The 12,061-nt window shown below is 40.3% G+C and overlaps 1 protein-coding gene across 2 annotated transcripts in view; it reads right to left on the minus strand.

Annotated features, from left to right (window-relative positions):
* Positions 1 to 12,061, minus strand: part of RASSF6 (Ras association domain family member 6) — a 71,557-nt gene that overhangs the window by 26,670 nt on the left and 32,826 nt on the right. For both annotated transcript variants that reach the window (XM_027544727.1, XM_027544728.1), the window contains one exon: positions 1,590 to 1,668. In XM_027544727.1, coding sequence (XP_027400528.1) covers positions 1,590 to 1,668 — 79 coding nt within the window. The remainder of the gene's footprint in view (positions 1 to 1,589; positions 1,669 to 12,061) is intronic.

The raw sequence follows: 12,061 nt of genomic DNA on the forward strand, positions 1-12,061 counted from the left end.
CCCCTTTGAACCGTGTCCATCACTACAACTAAGTCAGAGACTTGGAAAATTCTGGATTCTAATTTTATTGTCAGCAAGTAAAGATGAAAAGATTAAGCAGTCTGATATTCTCACTATATACTTTAATTCATGCAGTTTAAAAAATTATGTAAGACACAGACTTTATTTTAAAAAATCAAATGACTTTTGTAAATTGAGTACCAATTCACAGAATAGAAAGGACATGCCTCAATTCATATGCTTGTCACATCAAAATTCAAAATTTTCCTAAAGGAACATGGAAACTGTTGAATTACAATCTAAAATAATTTCCTTGAAGTTTTAATCTTTTCCTAAAGTTTATATTTTTACAGTTATGCATTTTACTGATCTAAGATATAGGACAATATTGAAATAATTTTAAATTAGGCCATTTAGAAAACTTGGGCCCATTTCTTTATAAAAGGATTAGCTACTTCCTGCTTCTGTAGAAAATTACATTTGGGAGGGGAATTGAAATGTCTGATCAAACTAAATCATTTAGGCTCACTAGTAAAGGCCAAAGAGGCTTATAAATTTCCTTCTGTCCCAAATGCCAAGGGTGGCATAAAGTTAATGCTGTACCATCACATCTGAAAATCTAAACATAGGTAGACAGTTCTAATGTCCCCTAGGACCAGGAAGGTATTGTAAAGATGTGAAGTGAGTCCCATTAGAATACAAGACTGAGTGGGGAGAACTGTAGAGAGTAACGTATTAAAGAAAATCTAAGGTCACTTGATACAGTAGCCTAACCATTGCACCCTTAAAAATGCTTGCTAGATTCAAGGCTTTGGTAAATTATTTGTAAGATAGAGTTCTAATGGAATTGCTGTTCAAAAGATATTCATACTCTGTTTTTAAAGTAGAAAGCAAATATGTCATTAAAGTTACTTTACATGTTTGCCCATTCCAAAAAATACTTAGAAATTTACAGATGTTTCAGGACTAGGATTTTCAGTATAGTCTAAAACTAAAATTATTCCCCTGTTTTCCCCAGACCATTTGTATTATGGACTCCAACTTATCCTGACTTCTCTGTACTTTTACAGAATTTTTTTTCTCCCCCCTGTGAATCAATCTTCTTTGGTGGCTCAACTGGTAAAGAATCTGCCTGCAATGCACGAGACCCAGGTTCGATCCTTGGGTCAGGAATATCCTCTGGAGAAGAAAATGGTTTACCCACTCCAGTATTCCTGCCTGGAGAATTCCATGGACAGGGGAGCCTGGTGGGCTACAGTCCATGGGCTCACAAAACAGCATGACTGAATGACTAACACACATACATGTGCCAGAAACCTCCCTGGGTGCTGGCTGGCAATACAGCAGATGCGGCCTACCCTCAGAAAACTTGTAGTTTTGGGGTTTCCCTAGTAGCTCAGCTGGTAAAGAATCCGCCTGCAATGCAGGAGACCCCCAGTTCGATTCCTGGGTCAGGAAGATGCGCTGGAGAAGGATAGATTATCTATTCCAGTATTCTGGCCTGGAGGATTCCATGGACTATAGTCGCAAAGAGTCGGACTGAGCGACTTTCACTTTCAAACTGTATTGCATTTCTTTGACGAGCTTACCTGTCCATATAAAATATGCAGATTTTTCTGGTTCCTATAAAAGAAGTTATAGGTCTTCAGTAAAGAATTAAGTTGTTCCCTGAAAAATAAATTACATTCACTTACACTCAGTCTTAGACTCTTTAATGATAAAAAGCAATAATGATGCTTTCAACTCATAAAGGTATGAGATAGAATGAAATGGTTCAATGGAATCTTTACTATTCTGTCATTTTAATGAAAGTCATTGAAAGCTGAAACCTTCTTAGGACATCACCAAATGTTGAAGGTGTTAATTCATAAATGAATAACCAAAGTAAAACAAACAAAATCTGACCTTTAGATGGTTATTTTCCCTTGATGAAGATATGTATGAATAATTTCCAAGTTGAATTTGATTTTTTAAAAGTTCTTCAAAATTTTCTGTAATGAAGAAATGACTGGCTGCAAAAGTTTGAACTGAATATAAAATCTAAAGCAGTGGTTCTCAACCTGTTTAAGTCACAGTATCCTTTGAAACCCTGATGAAAGCTTTGGCTTCCCTATGTGGGGGAAGAAACCTATATATAGACACATAGTTTTGCACACACAATGTGTGCTAATTTATGTGCTGTTTTGAAAGATTTTCTTGATAAACAAGGAGTCATTTTCCACATGGTTTAAATATAGATTCTTTTTATCTGACAGTAACAAACTGACATTTAAAAATATTCTTTGTCTATAACTCTAGAGTAAAAGAGAATTCCCTGGCAGTCCAGTGGTTAGGACTCCAGGCTTTCACTGCTGAGGGCCCAGGTTCAATACCTGGTTGGGGAACTAAGATGCCACAAGCCATGTGACTCAGCCAGAAAAAAAAAAAAAACCCAATTCTGGAGTATATACACCAATATATTTATAGTAGGTAGGTAGGATAGTATAGTAGGTAGGATTTGAGATGACTTTATTATTATTTTTTTTTCTACTGTCATCTCTGTTGTCAAGGTCTTCCATTTCTTTTCTTTTTTTTAATTTTGAGTTAGTTTTATTTTGACAGCTAGCAACTAAAATAAAAATATTTTCATACAAGAAAAATAAATAACCAAAAGATGGAAAATAACTCCAGACAAAGCAGTGAGGAGAGTATTCTGTAGCAGGAGGCAGCCATAAAGTAGATTTTATTTCACATTTCCTTTTTTGTTTTACAACAATTTAATCAAGTTCATCAACTAGTATATGCCTGACCTTGTGTTACCTGCTTGGGAGGTGGGGGGTCGGGTGAGCACAGCACCAGTTTAGGAGCTGTCGTTGCTCCCAAGCATCTCACCTTTGTGGCAGGTAGGCTCTGGCAGTGGGAACACTGGTTCCTGCCACACCTCCATCCTTATCTGGGCCACTATGGCTCAAGATGCTTGTCTCATTCACCTCCCCCTCTGGCCTCTGTCAGCCTGTTGGTTTAAGCTACCTTCTCTCATCTGGCTTATGGCAGCAATTTCTTAAAAGCCTCCCTGTGTTTGTTGTCTGTTCTCAACAGCAGGAGTAATTTTAATGTAAAGCCAATAGCCTCTCTCCTTTGCTCAGAACTCTTTAATATTTCTCATCATTACAATATAAGTCAATATCCTTCCAACAACTTCAAAGGCCAGCTTTGATCTGTTTCACGTTACACCTTCCACCTCATTTCTGCTTCTCCTTCACTTACTGCACTCGAGCCGCTGGCCTCCTTGATGTTCCTTGAGTACTCCAGGTACATTCTCACCCCAGAGCCTTTGTACCTGCTGAACTTTTATCCAGAATGACCTCCAGCCTGCTATCACACTGTCCTGCATTCATTTTCTTTAACTATTTCCTCCAAAGTCACCTTCTCAAAGAGTCCTTCCTTATAACCAAATCTGAAAATTTGCCTTCTCCCAACATTCATATCTTGCTTTCCCCTTACTTCTGCCCCTTGGTCACCATCTAACCTTGTATATATTCTACTTATTTACCTAACATTCTATCTCCTCCACTAGACTGTAGCTCCAAGAGAATAAGCCTGTTTTAATATTTTGTTCATGCTGTATTGCATGTGTCTGGAAGAGAGCATGGCAAATAGTAAGAACTCAACAAATACTGGTTGAATGAAATGATCAGAAAAAATATTATTCAGAAAATAAAACTAAACATATCAAAGAGTGAAAAGTTCTTTTATGTCATCAGTTTTAGGGGGGAGATAGCTCATGATAGTAAATTTTCAGGTATAGTAATTGCTAAAATCCCTTTGATATTTAACATCTGTCTCCCTCTCATAAGAATCCTGGCTCCATGAAGGCAGGGATTTTGGTCTGTTTCACTCATTGCTGTCCTCCCAGTGATTAGAGCATAGCCTTGCTCATGGTAGGCTCTTATGAATACTGATTGACAGAATTCATGTATATTGATTTTTATGTTTGAGATCATATAAACATACTTTAATTGCCAACAAAGGTCCGTCTAGTCAAGGCCATGGTTTTTCCAGTGGTCATGTATGGATGTGAGAGTTGGACTGTGAAGAAAGCTGAGTGCTGAAGAATTGATGCTTTTGAACTGTGTTGTTGGAGAAGACCCTTAAGAGTCCCTTGGACTGCAAGGAGATCCAACCAGTCCATTCTGAAGGAGATCAGTCCTGGGATTTCTTTGGAAGGAATGATGCTAAAGCTGAAACTCCAGTACTTTGGCCACCTCGTGCGAAGAGTTAACTCATTGGAAAAGACTCTGATGCTGGAAGGGATTGGGGGCAGGAGGAGAAAGGGACGACAGAGGATGAGATGGCTGGATGGCATCACCGACTCGATGGACTTGAGTCTGAACTCTGGGAGTTGGTGATGGACAGGGAGGCCTGACGTGCTGCGATTCATGGGGTTGCAAAGAGTCGGACACGACTGAGTGACTGAACTGAACTGAAACATACTTTCCATTTGACTTTTCTCACTTGTAATTTTTAATGTACCTATTTCCAAGGATCAAGATACTCCACACACATACCAGAAAATTTTTCTGCAGAAGTACTTTATGCTACTGTACCATTTCCCAACTGGCTTACTTTAGAATTCTAGTGTTGATGAATATTTCTGTTTTAAATATCACTGAGCACACAAGGGATTTTATTTCATTGAAGCCATTGCTGTGGGATAGTTCCTAAAACCTAACATACTGGTAAAGAGCATGAACACTTTTATAGCTTTCATTATGGTGCCAGGGTCGCATATGGAAATTTCCAGTTCACTTGGGATGCAAATCCTGATATGCTAAGCGGTGAGAATTGTAATACAAACAAATGAATTTTTACAGAATCTTGTTCCCTCAGCTTCTGTTTCTGATAAAACTGCATGATAAGGAATGGTACATGTATCCTTCAAAGTATTTACCTGTTTAACTAGAAAGATTATTGTCTGGGAACAAGCTCTTTGGAAAATGTTTCTGTGTCTGAAAAGAACCAGACTAAATCTTTCTCCACAGAAATAAGTCTCCATATGACCCAAGGAGTCAGCAAACTGGTTCCCAGGACACCATGTTTTATAAATAAATTTTATTGGAATACAGCCACACTAATTGGTTTGCTAATTGTCTGTAGCTGCTCTCCTTCTATAATTGCAGAGCTGAGTGATTGTGATGCAAACCATATAGTCCACGAAGCCTAAAATACATATTATCTGACCCTTTACTGAGGTATTTGGTCAATCTATAAACTGTGTATAACACGAGGTAACTGAAGACCACAGATACTGTACATATTTTCCTCACAACAGGCAGGATCTTTCTGATGCCACAATGGCACTTTGAAGGATTTTGGCAGGCAGAATAAGGGAGGAGTTTGGTAGAATAGTGTTGGGATAAAATTGGGTAGGTTAATGGTGCAATAAAGTGAGGAATTAGAAAATTTAGAAGTTAGGTGAACAGCTATAGTAACGGTGAATGCATTCCAAATATTAAAACCTCATCACGTTTTTATCCTGGGACCTTACCCAAGGAACTTTTTAAAGATGATTAGCTTATGCATCTGATGAAACAATGGACCTAATACAATACTGGGAATACAATATAGCCTACAACATTCAAATTCAACTTTTTTGGGCAACCAGGCCACAAGGAACTGAAGAAGTTATTGTCAAATTAATCATTTTTTATCTGATGAATGGTTCAAATTTTGTCCTCTAAGAGAAGACCTGTCCTAATGGTCATTCATTCATACACTTGCTGTGTGAACACAATAAAGAGGTCTCAGTCATACTCTGAGAATGAGTGAGAGCTTCAAGGAGTTGGTGCTGCCTGTTTTGCGCTTTGGAGGCAAAGGAATAAGCAAGAGTGTGAGGAGCTTACCAGGCAAAGAAAGTATTAGCAGGGACCTTCTAGATATTTCCATAGCTTTTGTGGAGAAAGCTCAAAAAGTTGATTCTGAGAACAGGACATTTAGGATGGGGTATGATGAAGAAGCAGGTAAGAAGCTTGCAAACTTCTAAAAGAAGTTTAGAATTCACTCTCCAGGGAATGGGCAGTTACTGGAGCTTTCACGTAGAGAGAGAGATGATCCTCCTAAGGGCCACTATGGAACTTATGGCAGACAGGGTAGATTAACTAGACTTTTGCTCAGTCATGTCCAGCTTTTTGCAACCCCATGGACTATAGCCTACCAGGCTCCTCTGTGCATGGGATTTCCCAGGCAAGAATACTGGAGTGGGTTGCCATATCCTTCTCCAAGGGATCTTTCTGACCCAGGAATGGAACCCACATCTCCTGTGTCTTCTGCATTATAAGCAGATTCTTTACCCACTGAGCCATCCAGATTTCAGGGTAGAAAACATGAAGGCAGCACGATGAGTGGAACCACTGCAATGGCACTGGGGTGAAGGATCAAGGCTAAGTTCTATATAAAGGTGATCAAATGTACCTTGTATACAAAAGACTCAAGTTTAGAAAAGACCTAAAAATGGTATAGGAATTATTTGGTTTAAGAAATCCAAAGACGATCACTAAAGTGTTATCTAAGCAGTCCCCAGCCAGGAAAGGGGACACTGATTTAATATATATGGTGACTTGTCAAGAGCAATTGCAACATATTCTTTAGAATTTAACTTAAATGTTACCTATAGACCTCAAGGCTATGGCTTTTCCAGTAGTAATGTATGGATGTGAGAGTTGGACTATAAAGAAAGCTGAGCGCTAAAGAATTTATGCTTTTCAACTGGAGTGTTGGAGAAGACTCTTAAGAGTCCCTTGGACTGCAAGGAGATCCAATCAGTCCATCCTAAAGATCCGTCCTGGGTGTTCATTGGAAGGACTGATGTTGAAGCTGAAACTGCAATACTTTGGCCACCTGATGCAAAGAGCATCAGGTCATTGGAAAAGACCCTGATGCTGGGAAAGATTGAGAGCAGGAGGAGAAGGGGACAACAGAGGATAAGAAGGTTCGATGGCATCACCAACTCAATGGACATGAGTTTGAGTAAACTCTGGGAGCTGGTGATGGACAGGGAGGCCTGGCATGGGATCCCAAAGAGTTGGACACAACTGAGCAACTGAACTGAACTGAACTGATGGATTCCCCTACCTCACAAAAAAAGGGAAAAAATAATTTATGTACCTTTTCCTCTCAGCCCCAAAGAATTCTCCACCCAGCCTAGACCAGACTGTTTAGCAACTGTTCAGTTGCCTTAATAAAACTATTAAATGGGTGATAAGAAATGGATTCCCTATCCAGTCTTCTCAGCTTACAAATCTGTCACATCTAGAAGGCATAGGGACACCCAAGAAGTTGACATGGTACAACAAGCTATATACTTTTTGTGGTGGTGGTATAGTCGCTAAGTTGTGCCTGACTCTTTTGTGACCCCATCTAATGTACCTCCTCTGTCCATGGGATTTCTCAGGCAGGAATACTAGAGTGGGTTGCCATTTCCTCCTCCAGGGGAATCTTCCCAAACCAGAGATCGAACACATGCCTCCTGCATTGGCAGGTGGATTCTTTACCGCTGAGTCACCAGGGAAGCCCATTACTTTATGTATGATATATAAATTGATTTTCTAAGAAAAGCTTGGTTTTTCAAACATGGAATACTGTATCATAATGTATCACAAGGATTAAAAAATAAAAACACTACTACACAGTATATTATGTGAATAGTGTTTTTACAAAACTAAAGAATAACAAGCCTCCATATAAACTTGACTTCTAACTAAATGAACACATAGAATCATAAGCTTCCCCAGCACAGAAGCTGGTACTGTGCATGACAAGAGGACCCTGTTAGATGCAGATGGACACCCAGAGTTAGTCATTAAAGCTCCCGGATAAGTGCTCACCAGGGAAAAACTTAACATGGGGATGACAGGTACAGGGGAGATGATGCCAGGGCTCCTGTCCCTTTAAAGGTCCCTGTTCCTTTAAGGCTCCTGGCTCAGTTTTAATGAGTAATAGTGGATCCAGAGCTGACTGTAAAATGCTTAGGTGTACTTTGCACTTTGTGGTCTGAATGGCATCTGCTCAGCAGATGGGAATTACCCACATTCTGACGTTTGTCATGAATAATGGACTGAACAAGAAAGGAGTTCCTCAATCTTATCACGCTATTTGGTTGGCCAGAAGAAACACTTTGTATTTAATTTTATAAACTGTAATAAATATTGACACTGGACAGCATGATGGGTGGAAGTGAGTTGTGCCCTCCATCCATAGATAGAATGCAAGTCAAATTTTAGTTGTGAGTTCTCTCTCCTTTTAGTGATGATTTGCAGCATAATTAAGTGGATCTCCAACTCTCTTCCTGGAAATCAAAAAACCCCGTCTCATTCTTTACTAAGTGATTCCTATAATTTGGGCAAAGGGAAACCAGAAATACTCTTGTATGTGGTAGCCCAACACAAATTTCAGTGCCTGCCACATGATACAAAATAAACTTCAGTGGAAAATACAGTCCCATGTAGTCACAAAAGGCATATTTAGTCATGGCTGTACTTCCTTAGTTTGTGTTATTTCTGCCTTTTGGAGACTTGCTGAAAAATATTCAGGATCCCGGCCAGGCAGCCACTGAACACAGTGACAACAGCAGTAGAGACGGCATCCTGCCTTGTGTGTTGCCATGCTTAATTGCAGGAACCTAGAACATTCGAAACAGTGTCTTCAAAGAGGTGAAAAATTAAAGCAGAATAAAAGTGCTAGCTTGCTCTCTTACAAATTTAGTCATCCCCCTCCACCAAATTTTGTTCATAATGTTACATTTCAGCAATGAGGTTAACAATTTAATGTCAGTTTCAAAAAACTGAATTTAAAACTTAATTCATAGTGATTTTTATAAACAACATAATGAACATGGAAAATGGCAAATTGATCATTTTCTGGGAATTAAGGTTGGGATTTTTTAAAATTTTATGTGTTATAGTTCTATATGCTTTCCAAACTCCATATAGTAAGTGCATAATACAGTTGATGTTTTCATAATTTCACTTCCGTAAAAATGTAATATAGAGTCCTGTATGTTTTTGGAAAGGTGAACCAGGAAATATGAGGACAAAAGAATAACTAAAGCCTCATCATTAAGCTCTTTGCCAAGACAAACAAACCATCATTCCATAGTCCTGACATCTGCAAGAAGTAGCAAGATTCTCTTAACTTCCTTTATCCTGCATTACCGTCAGCTCGAATCCTGCAATTAAAATTGCAAACTCCTTCAGTCCTTTGTCAATAAGCAGCCCAGCTCCAGTTCTTTTTGCCTTTGGCCTCATCTCCTGGCTCAGAAGATGAAGAAAAAAAGCTGCTTTTCAACCTTTGCTTAGAGACTTTCCTCAGTTCTCAAAGTAGGCTATTCATTTCCATTGCAAATGAAAGGATTGGGTTCCATCATTTGAATACTGAGAGGCTGGGGAGAGGAACGCTATTTCCTCGATTGAAGTAAAAATGCAAAACCAAAATGATCAGGAAGCCCTGAATTGAACTCTCCTGACTTCCTTTGAAGTGCTGCCCTTTCTGACATCCCTCACAACTCTGCTCAAGTATCATTAATTACTGCCGGTGTTTGGGAGAATAGTGACTGTGGCTTGTTTTGTTCTTCCTGGCAGTTCTGTCTTAAGACTCTAACTCTCTGTCAGTGCTGACAACTGATAACAAAAAGGACCTGGGAGCTTCCTGCAATCCATTAGTCACCTAATCCATAAGGTAATATAACCAGATGGATCTTACCTCTGGGGCTTCCCTGGTGGCTCAGCTGCCTGCAATGCGGGAGCCGCAGGAGATTCAGGTTCGATACCTGGGTCGGGAAGATCCCCCTGGAGGGGGACATGGCAACCCACTCCAGTATTCTTGCCTGGAGAATCCCATGGACAGAGGAGCCTGGTGGGCTCCAGTCCATGGGGTCACAAAGAGTCAGGCATGACTGAAGCGACTGAGCACTCACTCTGGTTGTTTTTTTTTTTAGCCGTTTCGTGACTTTTGGGGGTATTCATCATCTCAAAATTACCCCTGTAAACAATGGCCCTGGAGTCGGCTTCTCTCAGGTCCTTAACTCCTCCTAGAAATCAGTTGAGAACAGAAGGACTAAAGATTAAGGTATAATTTCACAATTTTAAAAAGAAATTTGATGTGACTGATGGTTAGTGAGTTGGCACAAAACAAAAACACCCCAAATGTTTGAAAAGTCCACTGCTAAAGAGAGGGGCTAGAACTACTAAGAACAATGTCACCAGATGCTGATATGACATGGAAGAGAGGATTAAAAGGGAGCGGCAAAAAAGGACAGTATCATTTATTAAAACACTTGTGCTTCTGAGGAAGACAGGAAAAGTGTTTTAGAGGTGACATCTGATTCTGAAGAGAATCCCTTTATAAGTTAGGCATCCCTGATGGTTCAGGCAGTAAAGAATCTGTCTGTAATACAGGAGACCTAGGTTCAATCCCTGGGTCAGGAAGATCCCCTGGAGAAAGGAATGGCTACCTACTCCAGTATTCTTGCCTGGAGAATCCCATGAAAAGAGCAACCTGGCGGGCTATGGTCCCTGGGGTAGCAAAGAGTCGGACACGACTGAGTGAACTAACAAACGCCTTTATAAGTATTTGATAGTTTAACACATTAGCTTGTTTTCTAACAACCTCAGATAAGGAAGACACATATCTGCTCCCTTTCCTTCAAAGGTCTGGCTTCTGAAGAAGCTTCTGAAAAAAATTTAAAAAAAATTCGTTGTCTGTTATTCCAGTTGGTGGCTGTAATGAACTGCTTCTGCGTCAGACCTCAGTTTCTGTTATCACATGCAGCTGACTTCCTAGGGGCAGCCTGAGCAGTGTGTGGACAGAGAAGAAAGAGGGAAGTCTTTGTTCTATCATCTCCTTTTCTGGCCTGAAACACAGAGAAGTATGATCTCTAACTCCTTGCCCTGACGCAATTTACAAATCACTACTGATTTTTAGATTTCTATTCTAATCCAAAGTAGGGACTTGAAACAACCTCTCCTTTGATGAAATAGTCTGTTTCTTGTTGTAGCTGATCATTTAGGAGAGAACAAAAAAACATTTAGTGCCCAGGAAAATACTGTTTGAAAACTACAGAAAAATCATGTGCCCTTGAATGTGTGGATAACAGGAGAGGCAGTGAAGTATGTACTCTGTTAGAGAAATGGTTCTAAATTGAAGCGAGCATCAGAGTTGCCTGGAGTGCTCGTTGGAACAGAACATGAGTGGCACCTCCAGAGTTTCTTATTGAGTTTGTCTGGGGTGTATCCTGAGAATTTGCACTTCTAACATGCTCCCAGGTGATTCTGATGCTGCTAATCCAGAGACCATACTTTGAGAGCCATTCTTTTAGAGCTCAGGGTGCTGAGGAAGGGGAAGGGAAGTTTATCTATTGGCAGATGGCAGGTTGAAATAGGTGGCCATTCTGACTGAAACTAAGATAGTTACATATAATCAGACCACTAACTTTTTTTGGCCACACCACACAGCGGGTTTCCTAGGTGGCTTGGTGGTAAAGAATCTACCTGAAAATGCAGGAGATGTGGGTTCAATCCTGGGTTAGGAGGGAAGGTCCGTGGAGAAGGAAATGACAACCCACTCCAGTATTTTTGCCTGGAGAATTCCATGGACAGAGGAACCTGGCGGGCTAGAGTCCATGGGGTCACAGAAGAGTCAGACATGACTTGGTGATTAAAAAACACTTAGCTCCCTGACCAGGGACTGAACACATATTCCCTGCATTAGAAGTGCAGTCTTAACCCACTGGACCTCCCCGGAAGTCCCACTACTAACACTTCTGCCTCTCCTCCTCTATTACTGAGGTAAGAGGACGGGGGACACCATCCCCACAGACATTCTCTGGGAGGAGGTTTGTTTTAGTTTCCTATGGCTGCTGAAACAAACTACTGCAAACTTAGTGGCTTTAAACAACACAGGCATATTATCTGACAGCTCCACAGGTCAAAAGCTGGTCTCACTGGCTATGACAAAGGTGTCTGCAGGGCTATTTCTTCTGAAGGCCCTCTGGGTGGAGAATGCATTCCCTTGCTTTTTGCAGTTTCCA

The sequence above is a fragment of the Bos indicus x Bos taurus genome, chromosome 6 (genome assembly GCF_003369695.1).
Source record: "Bos indicus x Bos taurus breed Angus x Brahman F1 hybrid chromosome 6, Bos_hybrid_MaternalHap_v2.0, whole genome shotgun sequence".
In the NCBI taxonomy this organism is placed as follows: domain Eukaryota; kingdom Metazoa; phylum Chordata; class Mammalia; order Artiodactyla; family Bovidae; genus Bos; species Bos indicus x Bos taurus.